This window comes from Onychomys torridus, chromosome 15 (genome assembly GCF_903995425.1).
Source record: "Onychomys torridus chromosome 15, mOncTor1.1, whole genome shotgun sequence".
Lineage (NCBI taxonomy): Eukaryota > Metazoa > Chordata > Mammalia > Rodentia > Cricetidae > Onychomys > Onychomys torridus.
This window is the reverse complement of record NC_050457.1, coordinates 64171742-64193831: the sequence shown is the minus strand read 5'-3', so window position 1 is coordinate 64193831 and position 22090 is coordinate 64171742. Positions and strand designations below refer to the sequence as shown.

The 22090-nt window shown below is 42.5% G+C and overlaps 1 protein-coding gene across 1 annotated transcript; it reads right to left on the bottom strand.

Annotated features, from left to right (window-relative positions):
* Positions 1-257: 257 nt before the first annotated feature.
* On the bottom strand, positions 258-15039 carry Znf622 (zinc finger protein 622). Its single transcript, XM_036207367.1, has 6 exons — positions 14245-15039; positions 11760-12008; positions 11483-11645; positions 8562-8674; positions 1402-1545; positions 258-517 (listed from the first exon to the last, which is right to left on the bottom strand). The coding sequence occupies exons 1-6, from the start codon at positions 14867-14869 to the stop codon at positions 390-392; spliced, it is 1422 nt and encodes a 473-aa protein (XP_036063260.1). The 5' UTR covers positions 14870-15039; the 3' UTR covers positions 258-389.
* Between the last annotated feature and the right edge of the window lie 7051 nt (positions 15040-22090).

Sequence of the window (22090 nt, the reverse complement as noted above, 5' to 3'; positions counted from 1 at the left end):
TTCAATTTTGCTCCTACGTAAGCCTTAAAGTCCCTGACTCAGGTCCCTGTGGCATGATGTGGTGAGTTATTCTGAAATTTACACTAATTTTGGAGCAGATAAATCACTTATGTTTCCCACATTATGCTGACAGCCAGAAAGCATTTGAAAGCTGAGGCAATAAAGCAACTGTCAGGCAGTAATGTAGGTCCTGGAGCCCAACAAACACATCCCCACTTAAAAGCTTTAAACACTGCTCAAAAATGACATTTGAAGACTAACGTGATTTTGACTTTATTAGATCAGAACAAATGACGTAGCAGCAAAAGACCCATTCCGCAATCTGGCTTCACTGGTCCTCGGACATGGAGGGAAATGCAGTGAGAGATACATCTCTCAATCACAGCCTCTCAGAAGCGCACTTGGGCCCTAAAGTGCATCTGCTTAGTGGCATTGTTCTTCATTCCTGTCTTCAGCATCCATTTCGACTTCATCCTTTGGACATACTGCATGTCCCGCTCACGCATGAGAGCTGCTCCTGTGGTTGGAAGGAGGGTAACAAATGAGGCAAGGGTCTCTTATGTGTTGTCAGAGGAAGTAGATCTTTGTAGAGAACTTCCAGAGTTGGCTTAGGTTAAGTGGGGTTCTCATAAAGACAGACGCCAATGTGGGGTTTCTAAGCAATGGACCTCAGGTCTATGAGCATCCCAGAACTGTGGATCAGAACTTTGTAAACAGTGGCGTTTTCAGTGTTTGTAGGCACCAGAAAGCCTGACTTCTTCTCTTTGCCACCTCCACTTGGACTATTATTTCCCAGAAGAGTAAGAAGACAATTTTGTACAGCACAGTATAAGAGTTAAGTAATAGCACACTGTGGTTTCAAAGCTTAATAACTTCGGCTGTCAGCTTTACTCATTTCAATCTATTTCTATTGGGAAAAACAGCCCAAGAGGGACAATGACAAACCTGCAGTATGTGTACTATATCACACATGCATTATGACAGTCAAGTCTCTCAACTCCAACATGGGTCCTATTAATTATATCCTTTGTATAAATGAACAAATAGAAACTGAAATTTAACATTGTTCATGATATAAAAGTGTATAACATGTGACTACACATGTTAGACTCCACAGCTCAAGCATTAACCACTAAGATACTATTTCATTTCTGTGTTACCTCCAGGTAATTTCAGCTTGTAATGATTTCTAAGTAAAAACACGATGTATAACAAGTTACCAAGCCAGGAAAACTAAGTATATAAGAACACATCTTAGACTTATTGCCCTAAGTATCATGTGGTAATGGAAGCCCCAGAGCCAAGAAGTCAATCTCCCTTGGAGAAGACCCAGTACAACACAAGTGATAAGAAGTCCCCCAAGCCCATGAAATCCACAGATGTAAGTAAGCATCAATGTACCTGTGCTGCCTGTCCACCCCAGGGCTCGGTATTGCTGGAGTACCCTGCCCACAGCCTTCTGGTTTCTAGCAACTGTCACAGCTCTTGGCAAGCCAAATCGTTGTTTGTAGTATCTCATCAGGGAGCGATGACCCACTCTGGCACCTGTTTTTCAAAAGAGCAACATTCAAATACTGAATCGGACAGTTTTTTCAAGTCAGAGCTATAAGCCAAAGGCTTCCCCTAAGACCTTCAGGGGCATCAAAGCTTTAGGAAACTTAGTAGGAAAACAGATTTAATCAGGACAGACCAACATTGAAAAAATATAGAGATGGAGGCTAAAAATTCCTAAGAGAAAGATCAAGCAGGAAATAGCCCTGACATTAGGTCTATAAGCCATCAGAGCTGGACAAAAATGAAACCATCTTCTCTCTGGTTCTGTTTTCTATTCCAGGGGTCCTCCAACAGGAGTGAATTTTACCCTAAGGGACATCTGATACCTACTGTAGAGATCTTTATTGTTACAGCTTTACAGCTGGAGTGCTACTGGCATCTAGTGGCTAAGGGGCAGAGAAGCTACTGAACATATTAAAATTCATGGGCACACCACCAACAGCAGAGTTATCTAGCCATATTGACAAATTGAGATGCTCCTTCCTAAATGATGGAAACAACTTGATTACCTCAAAAATGATTAAGCTAAATCCTCTTCAAAGCCTGTGATTATTTAAAGAAATCAAGTGAAATAGTATAAATCAATCAAGCTTTGAGAAATAAATTCTTAATTTTAATTTCCAAAGTATTTTGATATTATAATATATATATATATATATATATATATATATATTTGCACAAACCTACCATCAACTGTGTAATAATACATGTGGTGATATTTTGTTTGTGCTTTAACAAATAAAGCTTGCCTGGAAATCAGAGTGTGGAGCTAGCCACTAGAGGCCAGGCAGTGGTGGCACACACCTTTAATCCCAGCTCTTGGGAGAAGGAAACAGGAAGTGATATGGCTGGGCAAAGAGAGGAAGTGATAAGGTGAGGTGGAGGCAGGAGCTTGGCCCTTTTAGACTGAGAATTCAGTAGAGGTAAGAAGTCTCTCTAGCGGCTGATTCCTTTACTAATCTTTCAGCATTTACCCTGATACCTGGCTCTGGGTTTTTACTATTAAGACCAATTAGGATTCATGCTACAAATATATTCATCAAAAAGGAAAGAAGGTATGGTGCATGTTGTGCTGATCAGGCAGCCTGAGTTCAATCCCCAGAAACCACATTCAAGTGGATATAGAAAAACCAACCCCAAAGAGTTGTCCTTTGGCCTTCCCATATGTACCATGGCGCGTGTGCGCGCGCGCACGCACACACACACACACACACACACACACTCCCACCTACACACAATAATAATAAACAAAAGTTTAAAACAAAGAAAAGAGAACATACATGTCAAATTAGAAAACTAAGGGAGAAAGGTATTGGCCATGTAAAGTCTGGAACTTCTATAATTACACTGATAAAATCCCAACGTAAGTTAAAGTTATTTACTAGAGGAACAATTTGAAGTTCCTACTTAAGAGTGAGGTACATCTGATATGATCAAGAGTTAACAAATTCCTTCTTGAGGTCCACAGCTACCTCACCAGTCTGTAAGTTTTCATGGAACACAGTCACATTCATCCACATCTCTAGCAGCCTTTGTGCTACAAAGCAGGCCTGAACAACTACCACAGACAGAATGGCACAAAAAGCCTAAACTATTGCTTTCTGACCATTAATAGGGAAACTAACCAACTCGTATGGCTTCAGAGCAGAGAAACTAAGAAATAAGGTGAGCTTTGGAGATGGCTAACTCTAGGTGCCATCAGAGTAATGATTTTCAAAAGGTAATCACCCTTACTACCATGAAAGACTGGTCCCTAGGCCAGTGGCATCCACATCACCTATGGATTTACTAATAAAAGTAAGCTATGTTTTTTAGAAGAATATTAATTAGGACATAAGCAATCAAATACCTTTCCAAACTGAAACACAAGCCATTTAATACAGGCATAAAATAGCTATTCCCACTGAAAATAATCTTATATGGATGGGTAAAATCCTGTGTACAGCTCCTAGAGTAGTTTCAATTCACATAAATAAAACCATTGACTAATAAACAAGCATGAAGAGTCTATCCCATAAGCTTTAGAAGGCTATAGATCTGCTGTTAGGATCTATGTCTGGACTAACATGGAAAGAAAAGTGTCAAGTTATTTTGGGTCCCTGTACCTAGCATAATACTTGAAAACTATTTCCTGCCACCCAGAGGTGATGTTTGTGATCAGACTAGGTGATGACAAAAAAAAAAAAAAGATCCTTCAAATCTAATCTCGTGTCTATGGACACCAGGATAAATGGATAGAAGGTATCTCTCTGAAACCAGCTGCTTGATGCTTTAGGCATTCTTATGGCAAGACCTTGGTTTGCACTGTGCCTCAAATCAGAAAAACATCACTGACTGGACATGTGAGATGAATCTCACGGGAAAAGACTCATAGCTAAATGAAGGTCCTCTGAGAAAAATCTCAGCACTATTTACTGGGATTTCTAAATTACAATGCTAGGTCAGGTGGTCCAGATTTGCAAGGATGTTTACTCCTAAAGAGTAAATACTAAAATAGTAACTAGTGTGTCCTTAATAAATATGCACATTCCTAAGCAACACTTGCAAATACATCTCACAGCTCCCGAGAGCTGGCAGGAGAGCAGTGAGCCACTCTTGCTGTTAGTTACAGTGAGAACTTGGCATTAACACCACACCAAGTGCTAAGAGCTACTCAACCTGAAGGCCCTTGGAAGGACAGATTCGATTTAGAACACCTTGACTGCCCAATAACAACTGATATGTCTGCTTATGAAACTTCTGTCCACCTAGCTCTCATCATGTAACTGCTTATGAAACCGTCCCTTCCTGCTGAACAGCCAGGGCCACTGACATTAGATACTGGAGTATCTCCAACTCTAATTTCCTAAATTAATTGTGCATTTCTCATGGTACAACACCAGTTTCATCTGGTCAGTTGGCAAATTGATCATCAATGTATCTTTCACACCAATTTCCTCCATATGAACTGAAGAGTAATGAAGGAAATGCAAGGGAACTGAGCCAAGCCACAATCTTCCGGAGAAATGCTCAGAGCGCCCTCTACTGGGAATTCTTTTTATTGTCTTTGGAACCATCTAGCTGCGGATTTTACTCCAAAACAATCTGAGTTCTCTCTACACTTCAGGTACAATTAACACTTTGGAAGCCAGTTGAAAGCAATTCTTAGATGTATGATCCTCCCCAAATTGGCTTTACACTAACACCCATGCTAGTCCAGGCACACAAGGGAGCACGTCCAGAGATTTCTGAGGTCATTTGTCCAGAAATAAGTAGCTGATCCACATGCTACCACTACACTTTTATATAGTGCTTGTTCAGAGGTTTCTATTTCCTGAGTTCTCACAAACCTGTAAAATCAAGTGTGACTCAGTTCCCGCAAGCCTCCTCTCCTCACTTTTCCTTCCCTTTCCTCTCACTGTTTTCCTACTCGAGGCCCAAGGGACCCAGCTTGCCTCCCCTTTAAAAGTCACTTCCATCCTGAGTCAACAAGTATGTACCATTTCTTATGTGTCCGAGTCCCCATACTAAGATGAAAGAGAAAGGCAGTCTGTTCTCCAAAGCAGTGGGAGATCACTTCCGTCTACTATTTTATAGCACTGTACGTAGGTACAATGATGGAGGACAATTATTTCAAAGGTGCCAACAGGGATGATTTTAGTGTTCCCAGCAAAAAGAATAATTATGTATGAGAAGATAAATATGCTAGTCACCTTGGCAGAATCATTATATATTATATGCACGTACTGAAATGCCACATTGTATCCCATATACAGGTAAAATATCATTCACTTAAACTACACATACGTTTTTCAAAGGGAGGAGAGACAGGCCAGACAACAATTACAAAGGAGGAAAGTAAACTATCAGACAGACGCACGAGTACTCTAGGAGCAGGAGAGGGTCCGGGGTAATCTCCCGGGGAAACAAGATGAGTCTTATGGTGGAATAGAGTACCAGAGGCACCACTCGGACAGACACCCAGAGATGAGTGTGTGGCAAGGAGGACCACAGGATGCTCTCAGACCTTGAAGGCAACGGCTCCCAGTGAGGAAGCAGAGGGTAAAGAAACACACTCCTGTGTTTTCGAGAGAAGGTGCTGGCTTGTAAAGAAAGCAGACCGGTGATGGTCAGAAGGAATGACCACACACACACATGCCTCGGGAGGAAAATATTCAAAAGACATTTAGGAAGTGCTCCATTATGTGAATGGGAGAAGTAGTTCCCTAAACGGACACCCATTTGGGGCTTCACTGTGTTTTCCACATAATTAAATATTCCTCACCAATTTTCAAAACTGTCAAGTCCAGATGAAAACTTCACCCAAACAGAGCATGATTCTCAAATAGGATATGCCTGTTACTAATGTCTGTGTAATATAATGAGCTAAAGTAGATGCAAAATGAAGTCAACATTACAGTGTTCCACATGTCAGACACTACTTTGTAAGAATCACCTTACTCAGCTTACTTATTCTCTGGGTAAGAGCTTGGAGTTAGCAGAACAGGGACAGTATTCATCTTACAAGAAAAACTAAACATCTGCATCGCTCCTGGTACTTGTAAGGACACTGATCCAGAATTCACTCTCAGATACCCACATTCTCCTATATGCTGTACTGTGGGATACTCTCAATTCTAGCATTTAATAAATACAGTTATACTATACTGTTTCTAGAATAACCAGGACATGACAACATTATTTCTCCAAACACCTTCAATTCTCAAATGGCTAATTCTGCAGGTATAGAAACCATGCAGAGGACTGGCAGAATTTTTCATTCTATAAAAGCTAAAAGATGTTTTTGATTATATTCACCCTCTTACTGCTGTGTATTTTTTATTAATTAAATTTTTCATTTATTTTATAGCCCGACTATGGTTTCCCCTGCCATTTCCTCCCCACAATTCCCCTCTGTTCCCCCACCTCCATTCCTCTTCCAGCTCTCTGGTCAGAAATGGGCATTCCTCCCATGGGCATCAACAAAGCATGGCACACCAAGTTGAGGCAGGACCAAGCTCCTCCCCCTGCATCAAGGCTGGGCGAGGCAGGACAGCATGGGGAATAGGTTCCCAAAGCCAGCTCAGGCGCCAGAGACAGGCCCTGATCCCACTGCTGGAGCCCTACAAGCTATACCCAGCTGTCACACACATGCTGAGGGCCTAGGTGGTCCCATGCAGGTTCCCTGACAGTCTGGAGTCCATGAGCTCCTACGAGCCCCGACTACTGTATACTGTATAGGCTACAATACATTACAATAAAACTTGCGTACCATCTAGAATTTCATCCTCAAGGCTTTCTCTCTGCTCTGGGCATTAAAGATTATTCTGAATTAATGACAGCTCTCTGTACTACACAGTGATATTAGATGTGTTTTGCTGCTTTAGACACAGCAAATTAGGAAAGCAAGACTTTCAACACATGTAATGCTTCATCAGACACCTTCCCTGGCAAGGAGGGTGACATACTGCTGTACTATTACTGCAAAACTCCCTACACAGTGTACGAAGTGGAGAAAGGCTTGGGGTAAGGTCCTGGATAAGTTGCTTGAACATGCCAGCTTCATATGCCAAACAAAAGGAAGAGAATCTAATTCACAGGCCTGCTGCAGAGTCTGAATGTGCTATGAACTCGGTAAACACCAGGTATCTGCTAATATTTACTAATATTTACTATCATCTCTATACTCCCTTCAAACAAGCCCTCTGTAGCTTCCTCCATTCTTACCAAGTAGCTGCACATTCTTCCTTCCTATACAATAAATAACAGTGGGTGCTTCTCAGATTCTTGACTTCCTCATCTTCTCTTTCCTGGGGTAAATTCCTACAATGAGTCCTATTTTCCAAGAGAGAAGGCAGAATTCATCCTCCATACCTCTCCTCCAACTACTGGAGGCAACCCAGGTACTATAACTCAAATATCAACATGACAAACTGTTCTAGAAGCCTGCTACAGTTTGAATACAAACGAGATACTTCCAGTATGTTCAAGTTGATCCCCGAGGGAAGAAACTAGAAACTTAAGGTGGTAGGACCTAGTTGACAGAAGCAGATCATTGGAGATAGCTCCCTGGAGGCTATTTTATCTCTATTCTTTTTGCCTCCTTATTTGCCATGAGGTAAACAGTTTCCTCTACCACATGGTCCCACAGCCATTATATTTTACCAAAATGCACTTGGCTAAATGACCAATGGTCTGAATCTTCTGAATCCATGAACCAAGATAAATCCTTTGTTAAGCCAGAGTTTTGGTCATAGCCATGCAAAGTAACTGATAGAAGCCTGAGCTATGCACGGACACAGATACCAGAGGAATCAGTTCAAAGAGAGGAATATCAAGAAAAGATGAGAGAATGCCCATGGAGACGGCTTAGTTGGTAAAATGCTTATCATGCAAGAATTAGGACCTGAATTCAGATACCCAGAACCTAGGTAAAAAGTTGATGTTAGCACACATCTGTAACCCCAGATGTGACCTCTGACCTCTACACATGCATGTATACAGATAGACCACACACAAGGAAAAAGGCATACATACATATACACAGAAGGGAGAGAGGGAGAGGATGGGGGATCAGTCTTCACTTAAAAAATATTAAGAAAATACCTAGTCAAAATATTCTAACCTAAAAAGAAACAAGGAAAAACAATAACCCAATTTTAAGGAATCAGCCAACTTAGAGTTAAGTAGCTAATTTTAAAGTTTACAGGTTTTGTTTGTTTGTTTTTTGTTTTTTTGGTTTTTCAGACAGGGTTTCTCTGTGTAGCTTTGCGCCTTTCCTGGAACTCACTCTGTAGCCCAGGTGGGCCTCGAACTCAGAGATCCGCCTGCCTCTGCTTCCTGAGTGCTGGAATTAAAGGTGTGCGCCTCCACTGCCCAGCTAAAGTTTAAGTTTTAAAGAGAACATTAAAAGAAAACTAAGGTTCATGTTCTTTTCCCTTGATTCAGCAGGTAATTGAAGGAGACATGTTTCTTCCACCACACACTGGCATTAAGCTATCTCTTTTGACAAATACAAATACACTTACCAGAAGGAAGTATCAGCTCCATGGTTTCATCATCACATTCCAAGATCTTTTCGGAGAATAACGCCTCAATCTCACTAGGGTCCTGGCCCTCCTTGTAGTCTGGGTAGCTACTCCTGTAATGGTAAAACAGCACTGCTAAAGAGACTTAACTGGACAGACAGACTGCACTCACAAATGTGGCGAGACTACCACCAGCTCCAGGAATACCCCCAAACAGGACTGAGCCATGATAAGACTACCACCAGCTCCAGGGGATACCCCCAAACAGGACTGAGCCATGATAAGACTATCACCAACTCCAGGAATACCCCCAAACAGGACTGAGCGATGATAAAACTACTGTTGGAATTTCTCTGCAACAAATGTGACCAAATGACCTAAGAGGATGTTTTTCCTCTCTCTAGAAAGGCTACCAAATGCAGAAGACATGATCAGAGCTGGACATGAAGTTACAGCCCAATCAGTCACAATAGAAACACATTTAGAAGACTGCAGCCCAAGAGAATTCTGTGATGACAGAAAAGACACATGTCTCACATACTAGCTTTAGATGTACAGCTTTCAAGGACTGAACTTTTTCAAATGCAGATAGTGTGACTAAAGCACTGAATTTTTAATATCATCTGTTATTTCATTTAGGTAGCCATAAGGATATACCTAGTAATTACCACACTGGACAGTGTAGTTCTAGAAGAATCTGTTTCTAAATATATCTAAAATTCTGTATTTAAATTGACATAGAGAAAAATAACTAGGCAGTGATGGGGAGATGGCTCAGTGGGGAAAGAACCTGCCATGCAACCAGACCCGAGTTCAATTTTCTACACCCACACACAAGCAAAGCACAATAATGTCTGCCTATACCCACAACATATTATCGACTTTTGTTTTATAGAACAAATACATTAATGTTCATTTCATAAAGGCTCATACCACTAATCATTTTTGAAGCTAAAAAAAAATACATCAAGTCCACAAAAAAACAACATTCAGACAAAGAAAATGCTCTTCTGTACTGAGATGGCTGTTGTTAGTACTACAGAACAAACTAAGGACTGTAAATAAGCTAGCCAAGTGCTTTCCTCCTGAGCCATGTCCAACCAGAAAACTCTGGAACCATCTGCGCCAGTCATCAACTTTAATTCCTAGCAACAGTCTGAGCAGCACACTGGCAAACAGTAACAGAAGGAGCTATCTAGCCTATCAAGAAGAGAGACAATAAGCAATAATATATATGGAGTGAAATGGTAGTAAGGGATATGAGGATAATAAGTGAGTATGGTGACTAGGTAAGCATGCTCTTTTATGAAAGGCAGTCATGGACAGTCATAATGGCAAGGTGAAATCTGAGTCCTTCAGGAAATGAGGACACAAGTCATTGGACTCTCTGAGCTAAAGCTAAGTGCAAAAACTCTTGAGATTCACATACTTGATATCTACTAGGAGGAAAAAACAAAACAAAATAAAAAATCATAGCTAGAGTCAGATCACTAGGACATTATAAGCCACTAAATTCAGGCTGTTACTTTGAGAAAGAAGGAAAGCCCTTAGAATATTCTGAGCAGTGTTTAATCTGACTTAATGTTATAAAAGGGTCCCTCAAGGTAGCTTTGAGAATATAACACAGGAGGTGGTGAGGATGAAAAGTTAGATTAGACAGGCAACAAAATTCAATGACAGTGGATGGTAACATAGACCTGGACACTGAGGAAGTGAAAAACAGTCACACATACTGAAGATAACTTCAAGGTAGATAGAACAGGATCTGAGTAAAGAATTAATGCAAGTATAAAATAAAACATCAAGGATGACTGAAACTTATTGGCTTGCACACTGGGAAGGACAGAATTTCTGTAAGGTGGAGTAGGTTAGGTTGTAAAGCAGAATGTAATACAAATGGTAAAGAGAGTGTCCACGGTTGAAGCTGAGGCGGTTGCATTAGATATATAAATTGGTAGTCATAGCCTATAGGAGGCAGTGAAATTTATGAGCCTGAGTAGGAACCTAAATATACAAGAAGCAGATACAGATAATCAGAACATCTGTACTTCAGTCTTTCAAGCCAGTTACCCAGTTGATCTACCTCCGGTATTTGCTTAGCCTACTACTCCCAATTAGACAATCAGTCTAAAGGTCAAACACCCTGTTGTCCGGTAGGAAACCAGAGAGGGATAAACATTTCTATGGCTCAGGGAGATGCTTTCTATCTCTAGCAGAAACTCAACCTGTCTTAGAATGCTAACACCTCTAACCTTCTAATTATGCCACCCAACAGCCACCTTCAAGTGCAAACTAGAAATTCAGCAAGAGGAGGCAAAAAAATTCTAAAAGATTAAAATTTTTCTATCTTTACCACTTGGGCTGTGGCTGCTTGGCATGGTACTTACACATATCTGTACATACACCGCTACATCACAGAAATTTTGACAAAAGACACTAATTATTCATGAACACCTAACATGCTTGATGCGTATTATGAATTGCTCAAGATTCCAGTTAGAGTTGAACTATCTATGAAATAATCTCACTACCAAATGCCAGGCTCTGGCACAAAGTATCAAGCAGTTCAATTTCCTTAGTAGACAGTCTTTGATTAAGAGTCTCTCAAGGAACCCCAAATGTGAAACCTAATTTTTATAGGTCTATTCACAAGATAATTAATAAAATCAAAGCTCTGGCCACTTACCCACAAAGAACAAAACCAAATAAGTCCCCCTCACTTGGGCTCTTCCCTTTTCTAGATGTGAGCTTGTTAGCGAAGATATGTGTAATATGGGCTGAGAATATCTCGAGCAAAGCTGAGTCTGATATCACAGCTCACTGCATGATGAGCCCAACTCATCTAGAAGGACGGCAGATATCGTACATTATCACTTCAGTACAAATATGACCTCAAAACACTTCACAAACTCCAGTCTCACCTAAAGTCATAGAAGTCTGCAAATTCCAAAGCAGCGTCACCATCTGTGAAGAGCTTGCAGTGGCTTTTGTCACTCATGTGTGCCTGCACAGCTTCTGTGGAGTAGAAGGACTTCCCTTTCTCGTTGCACCACAAGCAAACCTTGCCAACACCGATTTTCTCTCCTGGTCATAAAGTTTAAGGGGAAAATATGAAATCAATCTTCCGAAGTCAGGTTGACTCTCATTCTCACAAACTGAAAACCATTTCTTCACCAAAAACAAAATGATTATACTCACCCAAATATTTAATCAGTCCTTTCAGATCCGAAAGATATTCTATATCAGGAATAAAGAAGCTGTGGATCTTAGTCATATGAGCCACATTCTTCACGAGGGAGCTTGAGTGATGGGAACAAAATAAGCAGTCTGTTATTGGGATGGCACCCAATGGTGGGCTCTCCCCAGCTTCTGCATCTTCTGCATCCTGGTCCTCCACTCCAGGGTTCTCACATTCCAATCCATCATCAGAATCAATGTCTTCCCAATCTTCAAGTCAGAAATTTTGAAAAACAAATTTACTTTAAAAAATATAGTAAAGGCACAATCAAAGACATCACTATGCTCACAACACATTATAATCCTGCCTGTCCCCTAAGCCAAATCCTTTTTCAAGACTTCAATTTTAGCTATTTATTTACCCTCAGACAAGTTTGAATGATAAGAAACTTTAATCTTTCTTTTCCAGCACATGGTAAGCTCTTTGAAGTAGTCTCTAACTTCGTTCCTATGTCTCATAGTACCTAGCCCAGTACTAGACACAGAGTTAAACGGATTCTGATCTGGTTGAATAACAGTGCCTACCATTTCCACTTCCTAGGAATAATTTGTATTATGGTATGTGCAGGTGTGTTATATGAACTGCTATAGTGTATGTGTCCTTCCAAGTTCAACTTAATAACCAATGTGATCTCTAATAAGTTTCATAATAACCTCTAAGAGCCCTCATGAATGGATTGATATCCCAAGGAAAGGACTTAAGTGAACTTGCTAACCTCCTCTTTTTTTTGCCTTTTGCTCATCGTCAATGAGTACACAACTAGACCTCTCTGCCTTTTCCATCATGTAAGCAAAGTCTGAGAAAAATACCCAGTCCATGGGACAGGCCCTCACCATACAGTCAAGCTGCCAACTACATTCATGACATCCTAGCCTCCACGACTGTGGCAAAATAAGTTCGTGTTGTTTATAAATGACCAAACTTAAGATCTTTTGTTATAGAAGCATAAACAGAGTGAACATGAACACGAACACTTTCAGTATTAACATGCTGTGGGGGTAAAGGAATAAACACTTCATAAAGTAAAGAGCCTTGGCTGCTGCCTCGAGCCCCCACATTTCAGGCTTACAGGCAGCCTGAGCCCCTCACTAGGTTTGAATCAACTAGGTTAAATGGTTTTAATCAACTAAACTAAATCTAAAATCCTAAGAAACCACTAGAATTTCAAGTTCTGCAGCAGTGTGCCAACAGCATGTCTTTCTGTGTGCACAGGTGTTAGCACCCCTCATCCAATCTAAAAGGAGCATAGTTCACTCATTTATAAAGTACCTGTATCCCTTCATTTTTTTCAGTCAATGCTTTAGGCCCTGAATCCACACAGAGAAGCAAACAGAAAAATTTTCCTATGGAGATGCAGACTAGTGGGTCATTTAAACCCTTTTGTCTCATCACTGCAAAATGTCCTAATGAAACCCATCATTTTATACAACAAATACATCTAATTTGCTTCAGAACACTGAAAGAAGACTTCACATGAATAAAAGCAATTTAATGCTCAACTTGAGCTGGGCGGTGGTGGTACACACCTTTAATCCCAGCACTCGGGAGGCAGAGGCAGGTGGATCTCTGTGAGTTCGAGGCCAGCCTGGGCTACAGAGTAAGTTCCAGAGCAGGCGCCGAAGCTACACAGAGAAACCCTGCCTCAAAAAAACAAACAAACAAAAAACACAAAAGCTCAACTTGTCCATTAACTAAGATGTTTAAACAAACAATCACCAAACACTCTTCCCCTCAGGTCCACAGTCGGGAGGCAGAGCCAGGTGGATTTCTGTGAGTTCCAGGCCAGCCTGGGCTACCAAGTGAGTTCCAGGAGAGGCACAAAGCTACACAGGGAAACCTTGTCTCGAAAAACCAAAAAATAAAAATAAAAATAAAAATAAAAATGGAGGCCTGCGGGGCGGCGGCGGTGGTGGTGCACGCCTTTAATCCTAGCACTCGGGAGGCAGAGCCAAGACAGCCTGGTGTACAGGGCGAGATCCAGGACGGGCACCAAAACTACACAGTGAAACCCTGTCTCGAAAAACCAAATAAAATAAAATAAAAATAAAAACGGAGGCCTACAACCCATCTTCCGAAATATTTAAAAGAAATAAATCAGATTAACAAACATTAAATGCCGTAGGCCTGTAATCCCAGCTCCCACGAGAGCTGCGGTTCGGGGGTTAGAAAGTCAAGGACAGGCACCAAAACTACACAGAGAAAACTTGTCTCGAGGGGAAAAAAAAAAGAAAGTCAAGGCCAGCCTGGGAAACAGTGAGACCCCGTCACAGAGCTTCAAACCAAAGTAGAAAGGACCGGCAGGGCTTAGGTGGGCGTGCCTCCCTGACACGCGCGGGGTTCAGTGCAATCCCCAGAAGGGCAACACCCCTAAACCCGATTCAGCAATCTCAATCGGCAAGCTCCCAGGGACCCGGTGCCTCACGGCAACCCCGACGGGGCCGTTACCTTCCTCCTCGTCCTCCTCCTCGTCCTCCTCACTCTCCTCCCACTGCTGCTTCGCTAACTTCTTCGCCTGCTGCTCGAACCACTGGAGCCGGGGCGGCTTCTCCGTCGGGTCTCGCTCCTGAGCGCGCCGACTGCTCGCGCCGGCGCCCGCCGCCCTCCGGGACTCCTCCGTGGTCACGGAGGGCACTTTCTTGGGAGACGTGGACGGCTGGGCCTTGATGGCCTGCTGGATGGCGGCGTTCATGGCGTCCTTGTCCACACTGTCCACGCCCAGCCCCTTCTCCAGGTTCTTCTCGTTGAGCATCGCCACTTGCCGGCTCACGGCCCGCACCGCCTTCTTCTCCAGCTCCACGTGCCGCCGGGACTTGAGGTGGTTCTCGTAGGCGTTGAACGTGGCGAACTTCTTACTGCACACGGTGCAGTAGGTGGCCGTGCCCTTGCTCTCCTCCTCCGCCACCGCCCGCTGCGCCCGCACCCGCTCCTGGAAGCCCTCGGCCGTCACCGGGGCCATGCTGGCCACCTTGCGCCGCAGATTGTAGCGGTGCCAGTCGGTCTTGTAGTGCGCCCGCTGCATCTCCGCGTCGAGGAACGCCACCCTGCAGGTGATGCAGGTGTACGTCGCCATGGCGGGGGCCTGGAGGAAGAGACGACCTAGCCGAGAACCTCCGGACCAGCGTCCTCGTCTCTCCCAGGATCCGCAGACACCACCTCGCCTACTGCCACGAAAAGCCTCACGAGCTTCCGGCTTCCGGAATCTCACGGACGGAATGTCCCGCCAGCACAGGAAACTGTTGACAGCCGGGCCGGAAGTCCCGGCTCTTTCCTTAGCCACGCCCCGGAAGGTGGTGGAACTTCGTGTCTATCAAGGGGATGCTGGGTCCGCCCTGTCAATCAGAGGTGTTCCCAGGCGGAGGATGCCGAGCAGCGCTGTTTAGCGGCTGTGTTGTGACGTGGTTAAAGTGGCCGCTGTGGGAGAGGGAAGGAAAAGGGCGTGGGCGCCGCGGACTGCTTCGGGTTCCGGAAGTCTCTTGAGAAGTCTCCTGCGGCGGCCCTCACTTGAGGTGGGTTCCCTCAGGACTCTCTCCTGCGCTTCTGGAATGGGAGCTCAGAGGTGGCGACAGCGTGCGACCTCCGGAGCCTTCTGACCGGCTGTCCCCAGTGGCCAGAAACCGCGGAGTCCAGACCCAAGCCAGAAATATAATCCGAGCCACGTGTGAAAATGGAAATCCAAGTAGCCATACAAAAACTATGTGAAATTCGTTTTTAATGATCGAAATACTATCTCAGCATCTAAAAGCTAAAAGGGTTTGTGAGCCGTTTTACGCTCCTTCGTTGGTACTAAATTTTGGAGATCCCGTGTGTATAACAGCAACAATTCATATCAGTTCGGTATTACTCCATTTCATGTGCTCATTTTGCCTATATAACGTCATATGTATGAGGCAATGTTTCATAGGAAGACAGGAATCTGAGAGGCATTATGGATTCATCTGCAATGCCTGGCTCAACCAGATCAGAATGTTGTGGAAGCTTCCAACAGAGCTTATTATTCTTACTCATTAGGTGGTATTCTTTTTTTACTCAAAATCATCAAGTGGCTCTCTTGGTTTTAAATAAAATTCAAACCAACCATTCTCAGAAGCTCTAAAGGATCTGCATCCATGCCTAACTCACCCTCTGTTCTTTCCCTGCACTTTAACTCACCCTGCTTCGATCATGGTAGCAACTGTTCTAACAGGTTAAGCAAGTACATTTTTGGTATTGTGTTAGAAATCCTTTGCTATTCTGCCTGAACATTTTTCTGCCAGTTTGCTCTTTTTAGGTCTTTGCCCAAATGCCTTTGTCTTAGGGTTTTGTTGCTGTTAAGAGACACCATGCCCTATAAAGGAAAAACATTTATTTAGGGTGGCTTACAGTTGCAGATGTTTAGTGTACTTGGTGTGATGTGATGGTGTGCAGGCAGACATGGTGCTGGAGAAGTAGCCGAGTGTTCTACATTTTATCTCTCAGGCAGTAGGAGTGACAGACACACTTCCTCCAACAAGACCACACCTACTCCAACAAGGCTACTCCTAATAGTGCCACTTCCCTTGGGGGGGGGGTCATTTTCTTGCCTTTTTTTTTTTTTTTTTCTGTTTTTGTTTTTTGGAGACAGGATTTCTCTGTGCAGCCTTGGATTCTATCCTGGAATTCACTCAGGAGACCAGTCTAGGCTCGAATTCACAGAGAACCTCCTGCCTCCCAAGTGCTGGGATCAAAGGCATGCACCAATCCACCCCCACCCCGCCCTGCAAGGGACTATTTTCTTTTAAACCACCACAGCCTTTATGAGAGGCCTTTCTAGGCCCTTTTGTAAAAAATGGTGCCTGCACCCTATTTCTTAAGTCCTTGCTAGGCAATACTTTCCTCTTTAACTCTGTTTAGTAATCTATTGCACTGTTGAATAACTCTAGAATTTAGCATCACATTATCTCAGTTTCTCTAAGGCAAGCATCAAATGTGGCTGAATGAGGCGGTTCTTAGTCTCTCATGAGATCGTGGTGAACGTGTGGCCAAGGCTGAAGTCACCTGAAGGTTTTAGTATTTTACCATGGCTGGAGGAGTCTTATCAGAAATGACTCGCATGGCTAATAGCAAGAGATTTGGGTTCTTTGTCAATTGAATCTCTCCATAGAACTATTTATCTTCACAGGGTGGCAAATAGCTTCCCTTTTTAAAAAAGAGTTTCAAGCCACAATGCTTCTCGTGGTCTAGCCTTGACTAAGTAGTTCTCCAATATGCTGAATGCAGGTCAGCTCATGTAATGTTCTTAAGAGGACTATTCATCAGAGCATGGATAATGGGAGTAGAGACAGGGGGACTTTGTGGGTTACTTGGAGAGACTGGCTACCACTAACATTGTTGTTTCTCCCCGGCTTAGCAATGCAAGTCCTGCATTTGTGGAAACCTTACAATTCTGGACCAATCAGAAGAGCCAGTCACACATCATGTTAGTCATCTTGAGTATAAATTCCATGGAAATGGGCTGCCCTTCCATTGCTGAATAGCCAACACTAGAACAATACCAAGGCAGAGACTATTCAGTAGTTCTTAAATCTTACAATTTTGAAGTGCCCAAGTTAAATCCAATGACTTTTGTTCCAGAAAGTTTTTTATTTTTAAATTATAAAAAAATTGTGAGCTTTCTAGACAGATCCCATTTTGAGAAATATAGCTAGTGTTGGTCACCAACTGAAGTGAGCAAAATACGTGTATTTTCAAGGTTCCCAGAAACGCAGAAGATAGCTATATAAGGGAAAGCATTTCTGGATTTACCTAGTAACGTGGTTGCTTTCACTTCATATCTTTCTATCTCTGCTTGCTCCTATGGCGATATTTTATTTGTGCTAAAATGTGATTTTATTTGTATGTTAATAAAGTTGCGTTGCCTGGGGATTAGAGCTAAAAGCAAGCCTAATTTAGCAGAATTCCAGTGGTGGTAGCACACGCCCTTAATCCAATCACATGGCAGGCAGAGTCTGTGTGTTCAAGGACACAGCCAAGTGGTGACCAAACCTTTAATCTCAGGACCAACCATAGAGACCTGGAGGTCTGTATAGACAGGCAGTGAATAGGAAATCATGTGGTTGGGTTTAGAGCCAATGAGAAGGTAGAACAGAAAGGCAATAAAAAAAACAGGTCACCCAGGAGAAGGTCTCTCTCTCAGGGGAAGGACAGCAGTGAGCTAAAGGCAATTCACTAATATGTAGTGGATAGCCATCCCAGCATTGGCCTGGAAGTTCCAACCCCCATTTTGAAGGGGCTCTCGCTTCTGGCGCCAAGCGCCCGTCCGCGCGCGCGGGCGGGCGCGACCCGCTCCGGGGACAGTGCCAGGTGGGGAGTTTGACTGGGGCGGTACACCTGTCAAACGGTAACGCAGGTGTCCTAAGGCGAGCTCAGGGAGGACAGAAACCTCCCGTGGAGCAGAAGGGCAAAAGCTCGCTTGATCTTGATTTTCAGTACGAATACAGACTGTGAAAGCGGGGCCTCAATGGGGGTTGGAACTTCCAGGCCAATGCTGGGATGGCTATCCACTACACTAATGCTCTGATCTCTTGGGCTTTTAACTCTGTATTTGGCTCTGTGTTTCGTATTTAATAAGACAGTTTAGACTTTCATCTACATGCTCCTGTTCATTTTCATGATCCTTTTCCAGCATCGTTGGCTTCTCAATAGACTTTACTTTTTCTCTTTAAATAACATTGCTACCCCCATTAATATTATGGTGAACTTCAAAGAACAGGCTTTGCAGTCAATGTGGTTTTTCCTCTGCTAGCAATGTGACCTTGGTTTATTTACCATTCCTTATCAGGATATTCTTAACTGTGCTTGCAATTATTTGGATATAGTGTGTCCCTCAAAGATGCATGCGCTAGAACACTCTTCCCCAGTGTAACAGTGTTGGGAGGCAGTGGAACATTGAAGAGGTAATTATGTCATGGGAGCGTCACCCCCATGGGTGGATTCGCGATTGTGTCAAGTAACTGGAACTAGATTGTTGACTACAAGAGTCACCTGGTGAAAGTTGGTCAGTCTCCACAGTCACCATGTGACACCTATTGTCCACACACATCCACTTTCATGTCTCCTTTTCTTCCACATGTGGTACAGCATCTTAGCCAGCAGCTGCAGCTCAGGAGATGTCAGCTCCATACTCTTGGACCTCTAGAACTGAGAACTAAATACATTTCTTTAAAAACTTCCCAGCCTCAGGAGTTCTTTTATAGCAAGAGGAAACAGACTAAGTTATTTATTAAATGTAGAGTCTTAAAGATTAAACATGATACTATTACTTAGTGTTTCCTGTATCTTAGATCAGGGGTTAACATATTGCTCATAAAGGAACAAGTAGTAAAAAGGTTAGGCTTTGTAGCAAATCCTGTCTAATCTATTCAAGCCCTTTGGGTTTGCTGTAATAAAATAAAAGCAACCAATAAGTTGCAACTGTATTCTAATAAAAGTTTATTTACAGATTCAAGAATTTAAATACAGGTAGACATGATGGCCTATGCCTAAAATCTCAGCACATAGGAGGCCGAGGCAGGCAGATTGCCATGCATTCAAGACATTCTTTAGCCTGAGCTAAAGAATGAGACTCTGTCTCAAAGAGTTAAAATTATTTTTAGTATAAAGCCCATATATAAATAGGTATCAGCCTAGATTTGCTGTATGTGTCCTAGTTGGCCAATCTTGCCTTTTAGAAACAATTTTTATAGCATTCTGTGATGAGGTGCTGTTTTATGTTTATTTTGTCTACAGGGAAACAGATACAAAGTTGTTAGGTGACCTTACCAGAATTCCACTGCCAGTAATGTTAGAACCATTACAAATAACTAGTGTAGAACCTTACACATGGTCCACAAAGACAAGAGAAGTAATGCACATTTTTACAATACTTTCCATCCATTTATTTCACAGGCACTTATTGAACAGTAAGGCCATCACAGCACTAGATCTGTAGGGTAAAAGGTCCAGCCAAAGAAACCTACCGTGACCCTGAAGCCAGAGCCATTGAAAAACACACACCTTTGGCCCTGAAACCAGAGTCAAATCTGCTCCTGACCAACTGAACATGATATCTAGACAATCTGAGATTGACCAACTCCCTCCCTGAAAATCTCCCTGGAAAAACTCTGCCCCTAAGAAGCCCTGGATAAGCCCTGTACCTGTTCAGTTGGCAGCTGCCCTTCTCCACCCTGGCAGAGGCAGCCACTCTCCTGGATTCCTTCTTCCCAAATAAATCTCTTGAAAGAGTTTTGGGTGAAAACCTTCTTTAACCAGAAAGGAGCAAAATCTCTGCGGGAAAACTGTCTTTGCAGAGTGAAGCAGAGAAGCAATGGACCCTTCTTCTGGGAAACTTCCTTAGGGGAGCATTACAGAGCTCAGCTGTAGCAGCTCTCTCTCAGAGAGGTGCAGAATTGCCACATCCTGCGGGGAGACCATCCCCCACCAGAACCCAGCTTCAGGTATAGCCTGACTTCTCAACAAGTCAGGATACCTTTCCCTCCGGAGCTGGAACACTTGCAAGACCCATTAAGAGAATTTCTCAGTGTTCTTGTAAACAGGTATTTGTAATTGCCTTTAAGATATAAAATGATGGCTTAGATAGTATGTAGGGAGAAAAAAAAAAATCAATGTCTTGGTTTTATGTCATGTTGATCCCACTTAAATGTGTTTCAAGTAGCTTTTTCTCAAAATGTGCCCAAGTGAAAGGCTAAGAGGCTGTAGCTTGAGAATAATCATAAGACTTGGACTTTGTGTCTTAGGACCATAATGTCAACATCGAAACCAGATATGCTGACATTTTCTGGGGAAATGGAAACAAATATCTAATCACTCCAGACAGAGACGGATGACAGACCAAAAGTACAATTCTGCCCAAGTCTAGTTTAGCAAACCAGCAAGTCTATTGGGTTTACTTATAGTGCATAGGAAGAGTTACTTACAGGAGTATGGGTGACCTCAAAGATATTAAAATACTTTTCTTAAATTTGTATCTACTTCCAGCTTAGAAACAGTAGCATGCTACCATTTACCAGTTTTCAGAAAGGAGAAAGTTGGCTTATTTGACTAAGTATGCATATTTAATTCTAGCACTCGGGAGGCTGAGTCAGGGAGACTGCCATGAGTTCAAGACCAAACTGGGCAACATAAAAACAACCCTCCCACGTCTCTCCGTAATACCTAAATATGAGGCTATTGCTGATTATAGAACTTCCATGACAGTGTTTTTTCCCCATAGTCTATGAATGTAAGTTCTTCTTGAGGTTTTTAGTGTAGCAAAAAGCAAAGTGTTTCAGAAGGAGACTCCACAAGCCCAGGTTAACCTTCCACCCCAGACTTCAGATTCCTGAGCAGTGTTTGTTGATTCTTACCAAAATACATGATCAGTGTATGCTGTTCCCATTGTGTGGTTTTTCCTCTGCCCCTTTTTTCAGGAAATGAGAAAAGTTTTTCTGCACCTCCCCTATAATTAAAATAGCTCACATTTAATGACTATGTCTCACTGGATCTTATAAGCCATTCTTTATCCAGTTGTTTACACAGTGAGAAAATACTGCAGTTTGTATAAGCTCTCGTGGCAATGGATATGGAGTTCCCTACTACACTAGATCACTCTTAAGGTTTACTTGCTACTATAGCCTAATTTAGAAACACTGTTCCCACAGAAAGCACACATATACTTCAACATCCTACATTTGAAATCGAAGTCTGAGTGGAGTTTTCTTACTGCACTGTGTAACTTGATAAACACCTATTCTTGTACAAGTCATACTGAAAAGCATGTGACTACGGTGTCCTTCATGGTACTCCCCCATACTGGTGACTAATTTTCCCCTACCAACTTTGAATTTGTATCTAGTCATATTTTAGACTGGATTTCTTTTTATTCATACCATCACTATTCATCACTTTTTAGTTTATCTTGTAAGCTTGTCTAGTGACTTAAAACATTCCTTGAGCATTGATGATTATAATTCTTGTTTTTTTCTTTAGTGAGGAAATTGAGCGACTTTTGTTGTTTTTAATGTGATGACTAAGAATATTTTCTAAATAAAGAAACACACATAAAAATGAGTACTGGTAACAACTATTTTATAAATATGTGGCTGTATTTTTCTTGACATCCAGCAAATGTATTGAATAGAATTCAGATATAGACTTCCAAGACTCACACAGTTCAAAGATTTTCTAACACAAATTTACATTGGTACCAAAATGGGCAAGATAATGAAGGCACAGGCTCACTTTGTATCAATAAAGGACACCAAACACAGTCGTGAGGCACTAATGACATAAGCCTAGA

What these genes read in the sequence shown, in the direction of transcription:
- Znf622 (XM_036207367.1), bottom strand. Translation starts at nt 14,869, where the DNA reads ATGGCGACGTACACCTGCATCACCTGCAGGGTGGCGTTCCTCGACGCG. An exon ending in GGAGGAGGACGAGGAGGAAG is followed by an intron (nt 12,009 to 14,244) that starts GTAACGGCCCCG and finishes TCTGACTTGAAG; the next exon opens with ATTGGGAAGACATTGATTCT. An exon ending in GGAGCTGATACTTCCTTCTG is followed by an intron (nt 1,546 to 8,561) that starts GTAAGTGTATTT and finishes TTTGAAAAACAG; the next exon opens with GTGCCAGAGTGGGTCATCGC.